This window comes from Triturus cristatus, chromosome 2_2 (assembly GCF_964204655.1).
Source record: "Triturus cristatus chromosome 2_2, aTriCri1.1, whole genome shotgun sequence".
Classification (NCBI taxonomy): domain Eukaryota; kingdom Metazoa; phylum Chordata; class Amphibia; order Caudata; family Salamandridae; genus Triturus; species Triturus cristatus.
Window position 1 is genome coordinate 291723383 of NC_140582.1, and position 23877 is coordinate 291747259.

Genomic DNA, 23877 nt, shown 5'->3' on the forward strand with positions numbered 1-23877 from the left:
TGACAGCGGATGCATCACCATGCAGGGCAGGTGGACACCTCAACTAAAGTTACTCCACATCAACCACTTGGAGTTACTAGCCATATTCCTAGCCTTAAAAGCATTTCAAAAACAAATATCAGGCAAGACTGTCTTGGTCCTCACCGACAACATGACAGCCATGTATTGTATCCAAAAACAAGGCGGGACACACACTCTGCAGCTCTCGCAGCTTGCACAGAGCATATGGAGGTGGGCCATACCTCAGAATATTTTTCTCCTAGTCCAACATGTCCAAGGAGGCTAAAATACAATAGCCGATCTCTTGAACCGTCAAACTGAACAAATCCACGAGTGGGAACTTCATCCACAAGTTCAACCGTTTTTTCAGAACTGGGGGCAACCACAGATAGACCTCTTCGCCACCCAAGAAAACGCCAAATGCCCAAACTTCGCCGCCAGGTATCGTCACCCATTGTCCAAAGGCAATGCGATATGGATGAACTGGTCAGGCAGATTTGCGTACGCTTTTCCGCCTCTCCCACTCATTCCGCTAGTGGTGCGCAAACTACAGCAACACTCATTAACGCTCATCCTAGTTGCTCCAACTTGGGCCAGACAGCCATGGTGCACCACACTGCTGGAACTCTCAGTAGTTCTGCACCAAAAACTACAACTCTCTCCACGCCTCTTAATCCAGAACCATGGAGAGATCTAACACCCAGACCAAGCTCAGCTCAACCTAGCGATCTGGCTCCTGAAGTCCTAGAATTTGGTTACCTTCCTCCTGACTGTATGAATGTCATCAAAGAAGCTAGACGGCCTACCACTAGAGTATGCTATGCAGCCAAGTGGAAAGGATTTGTAGTATACTGCCATTACAGCAACACTAATTCCCTAGATGTGTCTCTCCAACACATCATAGACTACTTACTACACCTCCAAAGATGCAAACTAGCCTATACCTCTATCAGATTTCATCTTGCTGCCATAGCAGCATATCTACAAAATAGACAGCATCTCTCACTTTTCAGGGTACTTGCCATAAAGGCCTTTATGGAGGGACTCAAGAGAATAATTCCCCCCAGAGTACCACCTTCCCCTGTGTGGAATTTAAACATCGTTCTCACAAGACTAATGGGGCCTCCATTTGAACCTCTACATAAATGTGAGCTACAATTCTTAACATGGAAAACTGCTTTCCTCGTAGCCATTACTTCTCTACGAAGAGTTAGTGAACTACAAGCACTAACCATTCAAGAACCTTTTCTCCAGATGCATCTTAATAAAGTTGTTCTCCGAACTAATCCTAAATTCCTCCCTAAAGTCTTTTCTCCCTTCCACCTCAGTCAATCTGTAGAGCTGCCTGTATTCTTCTCGCAGCCACAAACAGTCATAGAAAGAGCTCTTCACACCTTAGATGTCAAAAGAGCACTACTATACTACATAGAGAGAACAAAACCCTTTCGTAAGACCAAACAACTATTCGTGTCTTTCTCACCACCACACAAAGGTAACCCCTTATCAAAATCTGGGATAGCTAGGTGGATTGTCAAATGCATACAGATTTGTTACCACAAAGCAAAACGTACATTATCTGTTCCTCCTAAAGCCCACTCTACACGAAAGATAGGGGCTTCAATGGCATTTTTAGGAAACATTCCTTTAGATGATATCTGCAGAGCAGCTACATGGTCTACACATTCACAAAACACTATTGTGTCGATGTGCAAACTAAACAACAGGCTAGTGTGGGCCAGGCTGTACTCAAAACACTATTTCAAACTACTGCAACAGATACTGGTGGTCGCCGCTAGGAGTGGACACTGCTTTACAATCTATGCACAGTGTGTAATCTGCAGCTCATATGCCTTGAACGGAATATGCTACTTACCAGTATGCATCTGTTCTTGGCATGTAGAGCTGCAGATCTACACACGCCTACCCGGCTTCCTTTATCTGTTCCAGTGTTATCTTACTTAGATACACCACACATGGGCATCTTTCCTGTTTCTTACCAAGCTCCATCATTTCCCTGCTGGCGAAAAATAATCTGAGGATGGAGCCGATGCCCATGCGCACTATGATCCAAAGGAGGAGTCACATACCTTGTGACCTCCAAAGACTTTATAAAGACAAAAACAAGTGCAAACATCCGGGCCCAACACCAGATGGCGATCTATACACAGTGTGTAGATATGCAGCTCTACATGCCAAGAACAGATGCATACTGGTAAGTAGCATATTCCCTTCTGTTTTAAAATTACTCTCGAAGTTTCTTCTGGCCTCCGACACAAGGTTTTAATGGCCCTGTGCTGTTCGAGTAGACAATTTTGAAAGCAGTAGAGTTATGATGGTTACGTCGAACCGCATCGTCGTCACTTTGGAATATTCATCTAGTCATCAGAATGGATCTGGAGATTGTTCATAGCAAGGCTTGTGCATACTGCTAATTGGTGCCTTGTGGCTCTTTGCTGACTCCATATCGCCACAGAGTGATCATTTGGAGCCACAACTGCTGTGCGCTGCTGTCTGTTCCTTTCTTACCCGGTATTTCAATGTGGATCTGGAGCTCTGCTTTTGAATTTGTCAGCGTCATGCCGATTTCTAAATTTCGAAGAGTGTGCTATAGGACAATGCCCCCACCGGTAACAACAGGATTCAAGTCTGACTGCAGGATTACCAGAGGTGTATCTTTGGTATCTGCTGTCAAAACACAACCCTAAGTCTTGTAATTACTCGATCACCCGACAATTGGAGACTGCGAGGCAAAGCTGTATGTTAGTTTAGAAGAAGTCACAGCCTTCATGTTTGTCCCGCTCTAAGTCACAGGACTGGACTTGATCCTGGCCCGATCTAGTCACCGGTCCACTTCTTGCTAGGTCTTCTGTTAAATCCAAGACCGTCCACACCCCAGGTTGGCACATGTGATTTTCCAACAGGAGGGACAAATCTGGTTAGATCTTTACGCCACAATCAAGAACGCACATTGTCAAAAGTTTGCGCATTGGTATTTCCACAAGAAAACCATAGTAGATGTATTCTGGTTGGATTGAACATGAAATTCCTGCATGCATGCCTTCCTGTCCCTACCCCTCCTGCCCGCGTTCTGAAAAGGAGTGACCGAGCCAAAGTAATTCTAGTGACTATTGATTGGTCAATGGGAGTGTTGTATCCAGACCTTCTGTGCATGAGCATCTGTCTTCTGATCAGTCTGCCAATTCACGAAGACCTTCTGTCTCAGCAACAAGACATGGTTCTCCACCAGAATCTGTGCAGTCTACAGCTTCATGCATGGAGATTAAGCGGCACTAATCTGTGTTTGATCTGCCAAAATCAATCTAGGCCTGGCTCTGGAACAGACTTGTGGCCTGGTGTGACATTTGGAAGACTGGCTCATTACATGCAGAGCTGTCAGATGTCCTTTTGTTTGTATTATCTTTGGCCCAGAAAGATCTTGCAGTGAACACTAACAAGGGTTATTTGTCTTCCCTTTTGGCCTTTCTACATTTGGTTGACCAACTGTCCTGGTTTGAATCACGTGTTGGGATGACCTTTATTAAAGGGTTTACACGCAGATTCCCTGCCAAACCGTTTTTGATACCAAGGTAAGACCGTAACTTTATTTTGGCGTTTCTTATGTGTATCCTCTTTGAAGCGATGCATAGCTTCTCGCTGAGTCTCCTAATATCTGATAGAGCTATCAAGCCGCAGATTGCTTACCTTTGAATTTTCCAGGCATCAGACTGGATCCGGAAGATTTTTCTACACGCAATACCCTTGTGCACTGGAGATGACATCTGTCGGCTCTGACGTACGCGTCCCCTATATAGGCACCACCTCGGCTTACTGACGTCAGATCTTTTCTTTCCATGCCAGTTGGCACAGATCAATGAAGAGAGCTACCCTCTCACTTTTTGACAGGCCTTTTTCACATTTTTGGAGTGTAGACTGTCCAAGAAGTCTTTCGGATTCAAGCCGTGTGGCACTTGTCACCGCGCCATGTTGGTAACGGATCTACACCTGGTGTGTCTTTGGTGCCTGGAGCACGACCACAATTCAAAGTTTTGGTTCAACTGCCCGGCCATGGCTCAGAAAGCTTTAAGGGAGCGGTCCCTACAGTTCCTTGTGGCCCGGTGCTTTGCACTGCGTTGTTCACCCTGGATGTATCGTTCTTGGTCCCAGTTGAGAGGAAGCTCCGGGCACCCCTCCGGGAGGCGTAAGTCTTTTGCCCTCCCACTCAGTCTTCAAGGCAGTCAGGGGAGAAGCACAAAAAGCACAGGAAGTCGAAGTATGCTTTGACTTCTCCCGGTCGGTCGGCTGACACGACTGTGAGGTCTCCGTGTTCTATGCCTCGTTCAGCTGAACCTGCACCTGGGTCGCCTCCGGAATTCAGAGCAACCCCACCCAACTTGAGGAATTCTATGACGCCATGTGCCTCATATTTGGGTGGCCTGACCCTGCTGGTGCACCTTGAGGCCCCACAGGCTCAGAAGGGTGTTCCATTGGGCTCTAGTGCATATCCCAACGCCTCCTCCCCCCCCCTCCCCCCCGTGTGCCACTGCAAACTTTCTTGGTGCTGGCCAGGACACCAAAACTCCTAACATTGCTGGCTCCAGACCCATTCTTATCCCAGAGTAGCCGAATTGGCACCTACCAAAGCCAATTCTGTTAACAGCACCCTTGGGTCCTAGGTTGGTTCCTCAGGCTTATTGAGATGTGCTAAGAATGCAGGAAGATTGAGAGGGGTCGCTGGCCACTTTACAAGACCAGCCTGAAGACTGAATCGACTGGTTTGAGGAATTGGGTGAGGCCAGTGGACTGGATCCATCTCCAGATTCTGACCTGCTTTCTCCCCCTAACGTTGCTACGAAGGAGGGAGCTTTGTATGCTATGGTGGTAGGTCTGCTGATGTCCTGGACCTTCAGCTCCATTCGGTGGAAGTCAAGATAAACATCTTGACGGAGGTTGTGCAGCCACGGGTGTCCTCCTCAGAACCACTCCTGCCATTCAATGATGCCTTGACTGATGTCCTTCTGGGAACCTGGTCCAAGCCCAGCACAGGGGGTGCTGTGAATCGGTCAATTGCCCATCGCCATGCACTGGGGACCCAAATTTCCTCACTGACCAACCTACCCCGGAGAGATTGGTGGTACTAGCCTCTACCTCACTAGGCGCATTCCCTTCTGCACTCCCCGATAGGAAACCCAAGAGGCTGGATAGGTTGGTAAGAAAATCTTTTCTTCCGCCAGCCTTGCGTTGCTGTCGCTTAACACCGCATGCCTATTGAGCTGGTATTTCCACTCCCTGTGGGAAACGGTTGCACAAGTGTAGCCGCAGGTTCCGGAGGAGACCCAGACCTTCCTCTCTCAAGTGGTATAAGACAGGAGAGATGCGGCAAATTTTACCATTCGTTGTGGCATACACAATATCTACTCGCTGGGCAGAATGAAGTAATCTACGGTGGCTGTTCGACATCACGCCTGGCTGAGGACTTCTGAGTTTTCTGGGGATGTCCAGGCTTCCCTCATAGATGTGCCCTTTGATGGCACCCGTCTCTTCGGAGACAAAGCAGACATGGCCCTAGAGCGCTTTAAGGACTCGTATGCTACGGCCAAGTACTTGGGCCTCTGTGCTCACCTGTCCCGGTCTGCTTTTCACCCCTTTCATGGCTGTGGAAGGGGATTTCAGCCTCGCCAGCCATACCCCAGCCACAAGGCTAGTAAAGGTCAGCAACCTCTGCGTGGCTGGGGGCACAGCTCGTTCTGACCCTGTGGTCAGGCGGCCAGAGGTCGGGTCAGTCCATACCCACCCTCTCAACCTCCAAACCCTTCAAGGTCAAGGGCAGCCAATTGGTGGCAGGGTCAGCCATCACCTCCACCACAGGCAGAACATCACATCGGACACATGGTTCCTTCAGATAGTCCAAAGGGGATACGCTCTCCCCTTTGAGACTATCCCGGCCTCCAGCTTGCTTACAACGGTCTAATGGAGAAACCCCTGACTTAGATTCAGGAGGAAGTCATGACTCTCTTGGCCAAGGGAGCCATAGAGAGGGTTCCAGCACCAGAAGTAGGCCGTGGTTATTACCGCTTCTTTGTGGTTCCAAAAAAGGAAGAGGGCTTGCACTCGATCCAAGATCTGCCTTCAACTATTTCCTCAGAAAGGAAAAGTTCAAGATGCTCACTGTGGCTCTAATCTTCTCTGCCCTAGACCCAGGAGACTGGATGGTAGCGTTGGGTTTGCTGTACACTTATTTTCACAATATCATCCTGCCTACTCACCGGCGGATCTACAGTTTACGGTAGACCACGAGCACTTTCAGTTCACAGTGCTCTCCATTGGCCTTACCATCGCCCCTCAGGTGTTCACCAAGGTGATAGCGGTGGTTGCAGCCCATCTGCGCAGATCAGGGGGGCCTGTCTTCCCCTAGTTCGGCGACTGGCTGTTGAAGGCGGGCTTGCACCAGGCTGTCGTCTCCCACCAGCAGACTATGGCAAACCTACTGCATTCACTGGGGTTAAGTTTCAATGTGCTGAAGTCACATATGACTCCCTCTCGACGCACCTTTTATTCAGAGCTGTTCTGGACATGGTGTAGTTTCGGCTTATCCTCCCGATTGGTGAGTCTAGGGTATTCAGGCTATGATACAGATGTTTCAGCCTCTATCCTGGAGCACGGTGAGAATGACTGAGGCTGCTGAGCCTTATGGCTTCCTGCATCTTGCTTGTGACTTTTGCCAGACGGCATTTGCGAGCTAGTCAGCAGGACCTGAAGATTCAGTGGGCGCAGCATCAGGGGAATCTCTTCGAAATGGTTCAGATCTAACAGGGAACTTCACAGGACCTGCAGTGGTGGCTAACCAACCGCAATTGGGTCAGAGGCAGACCCCTCTTCCTTCCCCCAACCAGATCATACAATAGTGACAGATGCATCACTCCTGGGGTGAGGGGGCCATCTGAGAGAGGTGGAGATCAGAGGACTCTAGTCTCAGGCGGAATCCGAATTCCACATCAACTTGCTGGAGCTCTGAGCGATTTTGTTTCGCATTGAAAGCCTTTCTTCCTTCAATCAAGGGAAAGCTGGTTCAAGTGTTCAGACAACACCACAGTTTGTGCAACAAACAGGGTGGGTCATGGACCCTTTGTTCGTAGGCCCTGCATTTCGGGACATGGCTGGAACAGGGCATATCCCTCCGAGGATGTATGATGCTACATCGCAAACATTCACATCGAATACCTTAACATCGCCGTCTCTACATCGCATGCACATTCACAACGTAACCTTTCACAACGCAAACCATTACTTCGCTTCCCCATTGAAATGCATGCAAAAGACATTTACACCTCACACAAACACCCCGCATGCTTTAACATCGCAATTGTTTCCCCAAAATACCCCCCAAACTAATACACTACCCTACATAACACACACTTCATAACACTATCATACAGTACAAAACGATTAACTTCCCTAAACCCTAAGCCCTAACTCCTAAATCTTTAATTACTACCTTACAGTACGACCCCCTGACCCGACCCTAAAACAGTACCCCACACTTCCCTAAGCCCTAATACCCTACCCTACAGTAAGCCCCCCTGACACTACCCTAAAGCCTAAACACTGCCCTACGCTATGACCACCAGACACTGCCGTAAACCCTAAACACTACACTCTAAGCACAATCCCCAGACACTGCCCTAAATGCTAAACACTACACTCTAAGCACAATCCCCCTTACCTCTTCCTCCTCGCGTCGTCCCGGTGGTCCTCCGCCTCTTTCCCGGTGCTCGTTCGTGCTGCCCGCCTCGCGTCCATTACACCACATGCGATTTAAAACCGTATGCGTCTTAAATGCGCATGCGATGTAATGGTAGGCTGCGTAATGGTCTGCATCGTAACGTCGCTTGCTTTGTAACGCTTGCGACGTAAATGCATGCGACGTAAATGCATGCGACGTAACCCATGCGTTGTTCTGGATGTTCCCCCCCCCCCCCCCTCCGAACGCCAGGGTGGGCAAACTCAGTCGTCGATGCCTAGTGGTTCAAAAATGGCGTCTCCATCCGGAGATGGCGCAAGGTCTCTTTCAGCAGTGGGGAAAGCCATGGTTAGATCTGTTCGCCTCTGCCGAGAACGAGCAATGTCCGCATTTGTGCGTCCTGTAATTTTCAAGGCAGTTCTCGCTTGGAGACACTTAATTTCGAGTGGAGCTCAGGGCTCCTGTATGCCTTTCCACCAATACCACTCCCGCCCAGAGTCCTCAAGATGCTCAGGAACCACTGGGCCCAAGTTATCCTTGTAACTAAGCTCTGGGAGTTTGGTCTCCCGAAATGTTGAGCATGACCATCGGTCCTCCATATCAGGCTACTCCTTCGGGGAGATCTTCTGACTTCGCAACAGGGGAGGGTCCTTCACCCAAACCTGACAGCCCTCTGCCTTCATGCATGGTGTTTGAGCGGCCTCAGTTGACCGCTTTTGAACTCCCCCCCCGAAGTCTGTGATATCGTGGTAGCTCGGCATCCATCCACCAAGACGGTATACACCGGCCGTTGGAGTAAATTTGTGGCATAGTATTCTGAAAAACAGGTTGCTCTCATATCTGCTCCCCTTTGTCAGATTATTTTATGTTACTATTGCCTCTATCCTGGATTTCGGTGAGACTGACTCAGAGGATGCTGGTCCCCATGGCCTCCTGCATCCTGCTTGTGACACATATCCACTGGCGGGCTCTGCAGTCGGACCTGAAGTTCCAGTGGGCACAGCATATGGGGAACCTTTCTGACATGGTCCAGATCTTGGAGGGAACTGCAAAAGATCTGCAGTTGTGGCCCATGAACGCTCCCTTCCCCTACCAGATCTGAGAGTGGTGGAAGATTAATCACTCCAGGGATGGGGTGGCCATCTTGGAGAGGTGGAGATCAGAGGCCTCTGGTCTTCGGTGGAATCTGGACTCCACCTCAACCTACTGGAGCTCTGGGCAATCCGGCTGGCATTGAACGCCTTTTTACCTTCCATCAAAGGCAGGCTAGTGCAGGTGTTCATGGACAACACCTCCACCATGTGGAATTTCAAAAAGCAGGGTGGGGTGGGGTTGTGGACCCTTGTTGAGAGGCCCTACATCTCTGGACATGGCTGGAACTTCAAAGCACATCCCTGGTGGTTCAATACCCAGCTGGAGCACACAATGTCAGCAGTTTTGCGTGCTTGAGTTTTTATGGCAGCTCTCGCTTGGAGACGCTTTTCATTTCGAGTGTAGCTCAGGCCGCTATATGCCTTTCTGCCCATACCACTCCTGCAAAGAGTTCTCAAGAATATCTGGAACAGCCGGGCCCTAGTCATCCTTGTGGCTCTGTACTGGGCTCGGAGAATTTGATATCGAGCGTGACCATCGGTCCTCTGATCAGGCTGTCCCTTCGGGAGGATCTACTATTGCAGCAGCTGGGGAGGGTTCTCCACCTAAAGCTGTCAACGCTCTTCCATTATGCATGCAGATTGAGCGGCACCAGTTGATAGATTTCGAACTTCTGCCCGAAGTTTGTGATGTTAACTTGGCAATCAGGATTCCCTCTACCAAGTCTGTATATGTCTGCTCTTGTGGCAGGTTTGTGGCATGGTGTGCAGAGAAATAGGTTGACCCTCTTTCTGCCCCCCTCTCTCAGGTCTTTCCTGTTATCTTTTCTCTTGCCCAGCAGGGCTTTGCTCTGGGCACCCTAAAGGGCGGTCTTTTGGCCATCTCAGCCTTTCTGTGGTTGTCAGATCAGCCATCTCTCTTCAGCTCACCTGTTCTTGAAAGGTTTGTGTCACATATTCCCACCTTAGCCCTTCATGCCTCAGAGTGACCTTAATCTAGTCCTAACTTTTCTAATGTGCGCTTCCTTCGAGCCCTTTCACAACTGTCCTCTCGGGTTGGTTACCATCAAGACGGCCTTCCTGGTGGCAATAACATCTGCCTGGAGGGTCAGTGAGCTTCAGGAGTTGTCATCCAAGTCTCCATACCTGAATATCTACCCATACAAACTTGTTCTTTGAACTATAGCTCAATTTCTACCGAAAGGCGTCCCGTCCTTACATATGGGCCAGTTGATCACTTTGCCAACTTCTTATGCTCCGCCACATCCCTCTAAGGAAGAGAAGCAACTTTATCGACCTGACCTAAAAAGTGTTTTTCTACTTTGACCACACAAAAGCGTTCTGGATGAACGATCAACTGTTCGTTGGGTACGTAGGAACCAAAAACGGGAAAGGCGGTGCAGAAACCGCATTGGCCACTGTTTGCAAGCTAATTCTACTAGGTCCAACGCTGTAACCACTGCGTTGGCACGCTGAGGGCCCGTTCTGGATATCTGTCTCGCAGCAACGTGGGCTTCCTTGCACATGTTTACGAAGCACTACTGCCTTGACAGTCCTGGTCCGGCATTTTGTCAGTTTAGTCGTACAAGACTTTCTAGTGTAATCAGTGCCTCATTCCCTCCACTGGGGGAGGTATTGTTTGGATATCTATGCTAAGTTACGGAATCTGCGGCTAGAAGTCTTTATTAGATGAACAAGTTACTTACCTTCAGTAATTCCTTATCTGGTAATGTAGCCGCAGATTTCTTACTGGCCCATCCATCGTTTCTGCTCTGTGAATGGATTTCTAGGGACAGGGCTGCTCCCCTTACAGGGCCTCAATTTTTCACACCAGTGGGCGGTGTTTGTGACTCCTGGTGGGAAACTTTTAAAAAAGAAATTGACGGTGGCATGCTGGGGTGACGCCTATATTGGCACTGCGCACGTCACTTCGGCGCAGACATCACTGTGCGGAGCCGTTCAACGCCACCTACAGGCGTGCAGGGGTACTGCTCACAAAAATAAAATTCAGGATCCAGTCTGAAGCATGGGGATAATTCTAAGATAAGGAATCTGCGGCTGGATAGTCTCTACCAGATGAAAATTACCGAAGGCAAGTAGCTTGTTCATCCACCAAAAAGAGCTAATTGAATGTAACCTTTCCTTCCTCTTACCCGGGTTTTTTCCTCTTCCATTTGTGGTTCATGTATTTATTGTTTAATCAATTATTGTTTTTGTGTCCATGTGCAATATAGGTCAATCCAAGCAAATCATTGTGTGAACAAAGATTTACTTGTCATGGGACAGGGTCATTTAGTCTTCTTGGAATGTTTTTGCTGTGATATTGCCTTGTGCAATTTATACCTTAAATCTCTTTAAGGTTAATAAAGGTCTCTTTGAATGATTTCAGTTTTGGGTCTCCCATGTACCTAAGGTATTTTTTTTTAATTATGCCTAGAGGTTTTACGCCACGAACATCTATCTGAGGCCAAAAAGTAGGAAGGAAGTTCTTGTATGATAATTCGCCTTGGTAAGGGTCACTAAACAGGTTGTCATTAGGACTTTAGTGTTTTGTGACATGACAGTGTCTGAAAGTAAGGAAATATTTTTTCAGCTTTAAACGGATGGCTTTTTAAACCATTTTTTGCTTACAGGCTGTCATACCTTTCTTTTTTATAACTGTCAACTCTCTACCATGTGCTGCATTTCTAAACTGTTTGAAATGTTCCCTAAAATAAATTAAGAATGGTAGTGTAATGAGTTTCATCACTACTGCTATTCATTTTAAAGGTTTTATAATATGTGGATTTATACATACATGCGATTTCTGGAGCCTAAGCTTTAATAGGAATGTAATAGAAGAATATAATGGACAGCTAATGCAACATTGAGTGTTTTTATTCACTAATGTTAAAAGTTTTAATATATTACAATAATCAATGGTAAGTTTTCTATAAGATGTGACTGCAGTAACTGAATAAGTGTCAAAGGAGACTGGATCAGCATAAATTCAAACATCACTCATAGTGCATTGCCCTCACATTTCCTATTGTAAACTTGTTAAGAGTCCATTTGCAGGTTGTTTGAGTCCACAAATTCTATTTTTAAGGAAAACCTGAAATTACAAAATTGAAGGGAGAACATTTTTGTATTAACCTCTCGCATTCAGTAGGCTGTTATTGTAGTAGTTTTTAGGTTAATAAAATCCTAAAGTGCCCCTTTCATTCTTTGCCATGCTTGTTGTAGCAATCTTTGTGCTGCATAGGTTTGCCAATTTTGTCACAACCGTATTCTTCTATTCATTTTTCTTGTACCTTTCTTCACCAAGCATAACATTGAATAGGGACAAAATATTAGAGCTCTGTGATGATCTTCGAACTGTACAATGTTGCCTCTGACTAAATTTATGTTCTCTGCTATGAGAATTGTTTGAGATAAAACATAATTTACCTTGCATAATTTGTTTTCACAGCTCATTCACGACCGTGTGGTTGACACTTCAATAGTATTTCCGCATCGTTTAGGCATGCCACATAAAAGAGCACTTAGAAATTTGATGGCTGATTATCTGAGACGCATAATTCAAGATGATGGTAAGTCACTGTATTAAACATACAGGTGCAAAAAACAATCTCAATGATCATGAGCCTCAAATAACCCTTTCGCTTGTGTTGACCTCACCTATTGGATAAATAAGCATGTATATCTCTAAAACTAAATATTTGTAATACCGAGAGTTTATAGACCATGCTTAAATCAGCTAGTACAAACCGGGCATCTATTAACAACTGAAAGAAAAAGGTAATTCTGCCAAGTGGTTACAAAAGAAACTGCCTTCAGTAAAAACAGAAGAACCTTGTTTAAATTTGCGTAATGGGAGAATCCACTGGTGCAGTTCACGCCACTATGTACCCCTATAATTGAATGACTGGGATCTGCTTGAATTAGTTTCCCTGTTTTTGAAGGGTAGGTTCACCTTCATAGTGCAGTGAACTGAATAACTTGTACCATGGCTACCAGTCTGGCTTTTGCCTGACAAGAGGTATTGACAGCTGATTTAAAACACTGGCTAACATCGAAGCAAAAATCCTAATCTCCCAGGACACAGGCACACTGCTAACTTTTCATTCCCATGAAATACAGTTGAAAGAATGGTTGCAAATCTTGGGTTCAGCGCTTGAATGGATCAAGTAATTTCTTCATAACCGGCAAGTCAGAGGTGTCCGAGCCAAGGCAGTAACCCAAAAAAAGTTGTGTTCCACAGGGATAAGTCCTATCAACTCTTTTAGCATGTTCATGTGACCAATAGTCCAGGTAAATTCTACAATCTTCAAACCTAAGTCTGGTCAGAGCCACGTGCAATTGGATGACAAATCAAAAAGTCAAGACCGGTTCACAAACTGCCTGAAACAGATACATTTCTGAATGATGGAATGTGTCCTGTGTTGGACTCATAGCAAAAATTGAATATGTGATGTCAAGAATGACTAGGAAAGTGAAAATATATATATGTTTTTAATTTTTAAACTGTCCTTTGAAACTAAAATAAATGAAATAGTCAAAATACTATTTTCCAGCTTTCCATGATCAGGAAGATCCTACCATTGCTCCAGACATTCCACTAGAGAAGGTTATTAGTGGCCCAGGTGATTGTAATTTAGTTTTATAATCCAATCATAAAAAATCTTCTCTCAAGACTTAGACAATTCCAAAAGTAAACAACAAGGCTTTACCTCAATCTTAGACATGTCCATATAGTGTTGGCTCAGAAATTCCTCCCTTCACTGGCTATCAACTGACTCGGACTTGACCTAAAGTTTAAGGACCACACTTTTCAAATGCTTTAGACTTATCCATGAGATCCCAGCCTCCTTAGATTCAGGAAATTCGTCAAAATAGCCTCATTCAGCTAATGAGGATATAACCTTGGGCAATTGACCTCTTTAGTTTTCAATTCCAGTGAATACATTAGACAAAACATGATGACTTACCTTTGTTACAATCTCAACCAAATATGGTCTTTTAGGAAGGATTTGTGGGTAAGCAGATGTGATGGAAATTGAACAAAAACCCCTACCATCGAAGAAACACACATGGTAGTTTTCTCCCATGCTGTGAGAAGTCAGGGGCCGTGAGAACAGGGGCTGTGCACATGGCCTACTTAAGGCAGTCTAATGCTTTTCGGAATGCCTCTGTCCAAATCACATTTCTTGGTTTCTTCTTAGAAGTCTGTCAAGGGGGAACAATTGTGCCATTTCCCCCTGACAAACCTCCTGTAGTAACCAAAGAGGCCCAAGAATGCTCTGTTTTCTGTCTGGGTTTCAGGGGGCTCCCAGGCCATGATAGTCTCTAACTTGGCCTGGAGGGGCTGCACCTTACCTCTGTCCACCAGATGTCCCAGGTACACCACATACCCCTGCTGTCTGGCACTTACTGCCCTTGATAGTTAGGCCTACCTGTTGCAGCGCTTGAAGCACTTTCTGGAGGTGAAAGAGGTGGTCCTTCTAGCAGCTACTGTATACAGCTATGTGAAGTGACCACAATCCAGTTATGTAGAGGAAGAAGTCAGGTTTATTACCGCTCATCACAACAGCTTCCAGGAAATGAACAGCATATTCAAGTGTAGACATTCCATCACCCAGGAGATGACAGAACGCACAGTAAGTGATTACATCACACCTTAGATATTACAATATCTCCCTTCTTCACAACAACACAAACAATAGAAAATGGAAGAAAGACCAAAAAGTAGAATTTTCCTAAAGAGAAATAAAAAACACAATACAATAAATAACATGAAAATAAAGAAAATAAACATTCATTATGAATAGAAACAAGATAACCGAAACATACTATAAGTCCATACAAATAAGATAACAAATACATATTATAAGTCCATACGTTTGGGAACATATCTCATCCGGGTGCTTCTCCTCAACAATGAGGTAGACTTATCTTGTGAAACATTATCACAAAATGAACTTCTTCCAACAGCATTATCAGTCAAACCCATTTGAAGCACAACTTTGTCAGGAATTTTATAAATCCTGGCTACGTTCCACCAATTCTTACCATCAACTCTCACAGCATAACGCGAAACCAGGTCAACACACATTGGTTTACTAAATTTAGATAAACCCTTGGGTACATTCTGAGGAATCTTAATCTTGACCCAATCCCCCACCTTAATGTTGTGAGACCACTCTTCTTTATGATAGCTCTGTCTTGAACGACTGGTAGAGTTATCATTGGCATTGATTTTGTTGAGTACCTGAGAATGTACCTTTCCCTCAACTAACACAGGAGAAGAAGGAGGAACAGATCTAGACAATAGACCCCACTCCTTCATCCAAGCTGGACACATATTAAACGTTGCAGCTCTCCCTCTCAGTAACTCAAAAGGACTCTTCCCAAATTCAATACCAGGAGTAGTGCGATGAGCCCACAACATACTTTGCACAGCTCCTCTAATATCTATGTTACCAGCAACAGCCCATTGCACACAATCAACCAATATGCGATTCATGCGCTCAATAAAACCATTGCCTTGCGGGTGATAAAGAGCTACACGCCGATGGAAAATCCCAGATTGGTTCAAAAATGAAGACATTTCTTTGGAAACGAACTGTACCCCATTGTCCGACACTAATTCTTTAGGGAAACCTTCCCTCGCAAACAAGCTCTCCAAAAATTTAATAACCTCATTAGTGTTAGGTTCCGTCAAAAAACAAACCTCCCACCATTTGCTGTAATAATCCGCAATTACCAAAGCAAATCTATATTTGTTTGGTAAAGCATTGAATGGTCCAATGAAATCTAAGGCAAGTTTCAACCAAGGACCTGAAGGTAGCTCAACCTTCACCTTTGGAGGAGTGACAGTCTTGATTACCTTATCACTAGAGCAACACGTAAAACAATTTTCAACCTTGTTCTCAATATGACGGTCCATTGAAGGCCACCAATAAATAGCACGAATCCTACGCTTGGTACAAGTTTGACCCAAATGACCTTCATGTCCAGCTGTAATTATACGATCTCTCAAACTAACAGGAGGAACAAATTTATCACCCCGTAAGATCATTTCACCCTCTTCTAAAGAAAGTTCATCAGCCACTTTTGAAAAAGGTTGCAGTTCACTATCCAGGTGTTTTTCCTTAGGCCAGCCCTGAATAATGCATTTTTTTACCTCCATGAGGACAGAATCAGACTTCAACGCATCGAACCATTCTTCCTCCCTGAAACACCCCTCTTTACATACATCAATGCTCGCAATTAAGCATTCTTCATCCTCCTCTGGTAAACACTCACCCTGCACCACCGGCAAAGGCAACCTGGAGAGAAAATCAGGTCTGATGTTTTTACCTCCAGGAATATGTTCCACTGTAAAATTGTATTGAAGAAGTTTAGAACTCAATCTCGCAATCCTAGGGGTATGATCTTTCACTAAAACCCCATTGAGAATAGGAATCAGAGGTTTGTGATCAGTCAATAATTTAAAAGATCTTCCCCAAAGAAAACTCTTAAACCTCTCAACAGCCCAACAACAAGCTAAGAGTTCCCTTTCTATAACAGAATAATTTTTCTCACTAGGACGTAATGATCTAGAGATGAATCCAACAGTGAATTCCTTTCCAGCTTTGAACTGGGTCAACATACCACCTAAACCATCAAGACTAGCGTCAACAGATACTACTGAATCTAAAGAGGGATCATAAGGAGTCAAAATATTGCACTGTCCAAGATCATCCTTGATTTGATCAAAATCTGTTTGACATCTGTGGTCCCACATAAAAACAGTCCCTCTCTTCAACAATTCACGTAAATGAACAGTCTTAGCCGCAAAATTGGATATGAATTTGGAATAAAACTCACACATGCCAAGAAAAGACGAAACCTGCTCCTTGGTTTTGGGAGAGGGAACTTTAACTATAGCCTCAATCAAACCAACTCTGGGAAGAATGCCCTCACCAGATATGCGGTGTCCTAGATAATCGATAGACTTGACACCAAAAACACATTTGCTCAAATTGGCCACTATACCTTTCTCTTGCAGCCTATTTAACACTTCCATCAAACTCTTGTCATGTGATGACCTGCAAACTCCAGCAATTAAAATGTCATCTTGGAAAACAACCGTATTATGCACTCCCATTAGAACTTGTTCCATCACACGTTGAAAAACGGAAGCCGCTGAAGCTAGACCAAACGGCATACGTTTAAATTGAAAAGTTCCTGACGGTGACACAAAAGCTGTTAAATGTTTTGAGGAGATGTCTAATTCAACCTGATGGTAAGCAGAAGACAAATCTATCTTAGAAAACCATTCAAAACCCTGAAACTTGGAAACAATATCATCAATGCGGGGTAACGGATGAGAATCCACCCATATGTTCTTATTGAGGCTGCGGAAGTCAATACAGACTCTAAGATTTCCATTTTTTTTCCGTGCGACGACCAAAGGACTTAACCAGAGAGATGATTCAATAGGCTCAATCACACCAGATTCACGCATCTTCTCAAGCTCTTTTGTTAAATCATCCCTAACACTTAAAGGAACATTTCTCAGTTTATGTTTGCTAGGGATTACTCCTTCTTTCACCTTGATAAGATGTTTAAAACCTTTGATCAGACCTAAAGAATCACAGAAAACATTTGGAAATTTACTTCCCCAGATTGAAGGATTGTCACAAGGTGTTGATTCATTGACAATAGAGACTGGATCTTTTGTACCAGGTCTAAGGGTCATTCCAAATAGACCTTGGTGGTACCACCCCAGGATGTTTAACCCTTTAATAGCGACATAAATTTTCCCAGTGATAGTTTTTTCTTCAAACTCTAATGTGCTTTCAAAAAAACCCTTCAGCTGAATCTTCCTTCCCTCATAGGATACAGGACTCCTATCAGGAGGTTGAAGAAATTTGTCACCCCACACAGATTCAAACAATTCTTCAGTGATCATTGTCATGCGTGCACCTGAATCAACTAATAATTTCAAACTTTTCCCATCCACTATGATGTCCACAATAGGGTCTGGACATTCCTCACAGTCATCCTTAACTACTAACATTAAGTCGGACATAGAACTTATGACTTCTGTGTCATTCTCCAACGTATTACACTCCTCCCACACAGCACTGATATTCCTCCTGGCCATACACACTTTTGAAAAATGACCCTGTTTACCACAATTCCTACAGGAGGCATTACGAGCTGGGCAAATACGTGAATTAGGAAAATGGGAAGGATAACCACACTTTGAACAGACATTCCTCTTTTGAGGATACATTTGTTTTTTTTCCTGCCTGGCTGCAGGCACTTTTCCTTTGTTATCAGTACTGTTTTTCTCAGGAAGACTACTTTTTTCTCCCACAACTTTCCCTTCATTAACTACTCCAATTGTAGATTTGTCTGGCCTAAGTTCATTTGAAGAAGTTTGAGATAGCTCAATACTTTTAACAATGGACACAGTTTCTTCAAGTGAAGGATTTTTCAAAGTCAGTAATTTCTGTTGCACTTTTTTGTCTCTACATCGTACTACGATTTGATCTCTGATGAGTTGTGACGTAAAATTCTCAAACTCACATTCAGAAGCCAAAATACGTAGAGAAGCAACATATGACACAATACTCTCCGATGTTTGTTGCTCCCTTGTAAAAAACTTGTGCCTGGCTACTACTAAACTCTTTTCCACATCAAATTGTTTTTCTAACATTTGAATGGCCTGATCAAAATCATTTAGGGGTTCTTCACCCTCAACTTGTTCAGGTAAAGGTAAGTGTTCCAAAACAGCCTGACCTTCAAAACCCAAATTGTGTTCGAGAATAAATCTCTTACGTTCAGCACTAAATCTAAGGCCCCCTATGGCACCTAGATACTTCGTAAATGCCCTGTACCATACTTTCCACTCTACTGGTGGGTCTCCCGGAAGCTGTAGGAAAGGGGAAGGTGCCTGCACATTCTGCATATTGAAGACAAAATACTGTAAATAACCGCTATACAGAAAAACACTAGAATTACTCGCTTACGCAGAGAGTTTTCTTCTTATGCCAAAAGAACAAAACTAATGAAACACAGCGTTCTGTATATGGAAACCCAAATCTATGGGGGAGACTACGCAGACAAACACCTAGTTTACTCCCTTACACAGTGAATATTCTTTTTTTCTTAGAGAATATTACTGATAACAAATACAATAGTTTTCACCCTCTTTAAAATAATAATAAATAAGCACAGTGAAAAAAACGATATAAAGTTCCAACAATTGAAATAGATTTTGACTTTTCTGTTCCAAAAACAACCACAAGATGGCAGTGGTGCGCTGTTAGTGTAGAATTATCCGTAGCAAAGTGGAAAAAGCTGTAGCTCCGATGCCTGAATGTTAAACATAAAACTCCGTGAAAAACGTGTGGTACCTTGTCCTCTGGAGAAAATGTTCGTCCATCAACTGCTCAAATACCTTCTAGTAGTCTTCTGAAGTAATACTCCAATATGACTACTGCGTTCAAATGCGCGCCGATCCCGCAGACACAGAACGTAGAAACGTGAAAGGCTGTCTATATGACGCTAGTAGAATTCAGCTGACAGGAAGAAGCACAGAGAACGTGGGCGCGTCACAGCACACACGCACACCACGTCATCATTTCTAGGCTCAGCACGAACGAGTGAAGATCAACGGTCTCCTCCAGAGCTGCGCGTATCCCATGGCGAAACGAATGACCCAAAAGTGAACCGATCACATCCACGGCAGAAACAAAGGTAGGAATAACTCAATTTCCTTACGTTTTGCTCTCTTCCACAATCGTGTGACATCTGAAGGTTCGGTATAACTTGCAGCTTTCCTCGTTTAACCTGTTCGGCAAAAAGCTTTTAAAACTTCGTTTTTTCCTTGTGATTACGATGTTGGCAAAAGAATGAATAGTCTTTTACGCCAGATAACTGCTAACCGAGACTGACTGTCCCATCGGCAGCGCAGAAAAGTCTTTGATCGATATTTTTAAAGTCAAAATGTTGGTAAAAAAAAACAGCAGTCAGTTTGTACTCTGCACACGTAGGTATAACGATGAGCGGTGCGTCTCAAACTCGTCGCCAATTGAAGTGACCACAATCCAGTTATGTAGAGGAAGAAGTCAGGTTTATTACCGCTCATCACAACAGCTTCCAGGAAATGAACAGCATATTCAAGTGTAGACATTCCATCACCCAGGAGATGACAGAACGCACAGTAAGTGATTACATCACACCTTAGATATTACACTATGTTATCCAGTTAGGCAGAGGAGATGACCTCCATACCAGCAGAGACCTGGTTCACCAACCTCTGGAATGTGGCAGGGGCTTTTTTGAGCCCAAAGGACAACACACACATTTGGTATTAGTGCTCTGGAGTGCAGAAGGCTGACCTCTCCTTGGCACCTTCTGTTAGAACTATCTGCTAGTACCCAGACCTAAGGTCAAAGGTTCTTTAGTACTGGGCAGCCCCTAACTGGTCAATCAGCAAGGGGGATAGGATCAGTATCTGTTTTTGTAACTGAGTGGAGCCCTCTATAGTCCAAACACAACTTTATTTCAGGTGTGGTGCCCGGCTGGGTAGCTTTTAGTACCAGGACTGGCTACTGGAGGGTTCTATCACCCCCAATTCTTGCATTTTAGAGACTTCACTCTTAATACTGGCCCTCACCTTTTCTGACAACCTGTACGATTTATTCTTTAGAGGGAGGTTTCCCCATGTGTCCATGTCATGGGCACACAGGTGGGTAGTCCCAGGAATAAGGCAGAACAAAGAGTAATACTGTCCCAGCACTTGGTGGCAGTCTCTCTGCTGCTCAAGAGTCAGACTGAGGGAAAGGATAACTCCCTCCACAGACACCTCCTTCTCCTTGAAGTCTAAGAGGTGAGGGAGAGGTTCACTCTCCTCCATGTGTCCCCAACATCATGGTGAGCTTAGACCTCTCTAAGTGGTCTTTGAGGCGATTGATATGGAACACCCTGTAGGATTGCCTAGGAGTCTTGATGTTCACCAGGTTGGTGGCCTCACCCTTCCTCTCAATCACCATATAAGGCTCAGTCCAACTGTCTTGGATGGCCCTGGGCTCAACTGGGTATATCTCCCACGCTTTCTGCCCAGGAATCAGTTCAACGCTGGCAGACTTTTGGTCATACCACTGCTTCACGACATCTTGGCTGGCTTCCAATTTGTCAGAAGCTTGCTTCCACAACTTTGCAACTTGGCTTCTGAAGGCCAGCATGTACCTCACTACATCTTGGGGAATCTTCCTAGGAGCTTGTTCCCACTTCTCTTTAACCAAACTCAGAGGTCCTCTGACAGGGTGTCCATACAGAAGTTCAAAGGGGCTGAAGCTCACTCCCTCCTCTGGTACCTCCCTGTAGGCAAACAGGCAAGTTGGAGAGTGTCTCTCACTTATTCTTAAGGGCCTCTGGCAGGCCTCTAATCATGCCCTTCAGGGTTTTGATGAATCTCTCAACAAGCCCATTTGTTTGGGGGGTGGTAAGGAGTGGGAAACATGTATTTACACCACATTCCTTTCACATTGACTGCTTTTAAGCAAACATGAAGTTGGTGCCCCTGTCACACATCACTTCCGTGACTAAAGCCACTCGGGTAAAAAGTCCCCATTAAGGCCTTTGCTACTGCAGGTACAGTCGTGGTCCTCCGAGGGATTGCCTCTGGGTACCTAGTGGCATGATCCACCAGAATCGGTATAAACCTGTTGCCTAAAGCAGTCTTGGGATCCATAGGCCCAACAATGTCGATGCCCAGCTCAGAGAGTGCCAGCGACGGTCAAGGGATTAAGGATGGGGCTTTAAGCCTATGCTCTGGCTTGGCAGGTCACAAGTCCTACAGAACGCATCAGAGGAAGCCTTGATGCTAAACCAATAAAAGTGGGGGGTCATGCCTTGCAAAGGTCTTGTCTTGGAGTCCTACCAGAGGAATGTTATAAGCCAGCTCAAGTAGGAAGCCCTGCAGCATTGAGGGACCACTAGGGCCCTTTTTTTCCCATGCCCAGGGGCCATAGGCTCACTGTAAAGGAGGTTGTCCTCACAGTAAATGTCATGACTCCCAGAGGCATCCGCTGTTGCTTGGGCCACGGCCTTTTGCCTCATTCCCTCAAAGGTTAGCCACTCCCTTTGTGCCCTGCAGGACTCCTCCTTGGTGGGTCCTCGTTCTACATGGCATCCAGCAAGGTAGGGCAGGTCACCAAGGGGAGCAGTGCCCTTTTCAGCATGTTCCGGGGGCCATGCAGGTGCTTCATCCACCTTACTGGAAAGACACCAAGGACTGGTTTCCCAAGCCCTCTGCCTTTTCCTTCCTAGAGCTGGTTGGTCCATTTGTTTGAGGCTCCAGCCCTTTTTGACTCGCATCCTGGGCAGCCATGGACCGTGTGGTAGCACAGATCCACCGTGGTAACTCCAACATCTCCACATGAACCTTGACCTCCACTTCCTTTCAGGTAGTGTGTTCCAGGTCATTACCAAGCAAACCATCCACAAGCATGGCAGGGCTCACAAGATCTGTAACCTCCCCCCTCCCACACACACTCAAATGAAACAAGGGTCACTGGATAGTGACCCCATCTGTTGTCAACCACCACAACCTGGTAGAATCCATGGAAAATCACCTGCTCTGGGGACACCAGCTGACCCTTTACCATAGTCATGCAGGCAGTTGTATCCCTCAAAGCCTCAACACCTTGCCCATTGATGGTGACCTATTGCCTATACATAGTAGTACTAGAGGGCAAATAAATCTTATGAACCATCTCACGGTCGCTAGGGTAACCCCCCTAAACCCACCCCCTGCTTGACTGGGACAAACTAGTTTCCCAGCAGTACACTAGCCGCCACTGTAATGTTTCTTCCAGTGGGAGGTGGTGCTCTTTTTGGACACTTGGGAGCCCCCTTGTAGTGTCCATAATATTAGCACTCAGAGCACTTGATGGACTTGGGGTGCTGACTCTTGTCAGGGTGTTTTTTCTTCTGATGGCCAATTGGAAATGAGAACCACACCGTTTCCCCTATGAGTTGTTGTGGGGGCCTTTAGAGAACTCTTTATCTCCCTCCTCTTTCTTCTGTTACCGCCCATTTGGAAGCCCCGCCCCTGCAGATTCCTTCTTGAACAGTCTGGTGCTGGCCCCGATGTCCCCCTCCTCAGCAAGCTTCCTGGGTTCAGTAAGCTTGCTATCAACCAGGTGTTAGAGCAGCTCTGGAAAACAAATATCAAGCATGTGGTCCTTCAAAATCATATTTTAAAGCCCTGAATAATCATCAAACTTGCTGCCGCCACCCAGCACTTCAGTGCCTTGCTGCCATAATGAACAAAATCCACCCCAAACTTACTAATATGGCCTTTGTAGTAGTGTAGCATCTGGTCCTCTACCTCTAGTGTAAGGTGTGTCCCTTCCAACTGTGGGCATATACCTCCATAAACTACCACCCCAGTACTCCTCTGCTACATTGTGCACTCTTAGATCCACTTCACAGGCTGCAAGCGACTTATCTATAATATCCCCAACTCAATACCTGGGCACTAAATCTTTGGGTATCCTGACTCTGGACTCCCCAGTGGATATTGTAGGTATGCTGCCACCATTGCTATCGCTGGACTCCTCTTGTAGGGCTCTTATGTCCAGTTCTTTCATGCTGAGCTCATGGGCCATCTTCCTCTCCTCCATGGCCATCTTTTTCTCTTCTATAGCTTGGTCTCCCTCCATTTTAGCAAGGGCCTACTCCCACTCTACCTTGGCAAGGGCCTGCTCCTTCTCTACCTTGGCAAGGTTCTGCTCCTTCTCCTATTTCAATTTTGTAAGCTCTAGCTTCAACTTTTTCTTCTCCTGTCTTTCAGCTTCTCTGGAGACAGGTTCCTTGAAGACACACTGTTGCCTGGTCTGCTTCCAGTCCTAAGAGGATGTTACCCTCAACCCCCACATCAGTAGGCTGCATGACTAGACCTCCAGTCAGGTCCTGCTCAAATTCCTCCTCAGGTTTTGTTGTCTGGTGGGCTACTGCCCATGCTCTTAAGGCTTTCTGAAGCTGTGCTTCTTGGGGCACTTC

General features: G+C 45.4%; 1 protein-coding gene across 2 annotated transcripts in view; it reads left to right on the forward strand.

The window, feature by feature from the left end:
* The window catches only part of LOC146862153 (RNA exonuclease 1 homolog), a 919286-nt gene that overhangs the window by 854001 nt on the left and 41408 nt on the right, over positions 1 to 23877 (forward strand). For both annotated transcript variants that reach the window (XM_085641330.1, XM_085641329.1), the window contains one exon: positions 12281 to 12401. In XM_085641330.1, coding sequence (XP_085497456.1) covers positions 12281 to 12401 — 121 coding nt within the window. The remainder of the gene's footprint in view (positions 1 to 12280; positions 12402 to 23877) is intronic.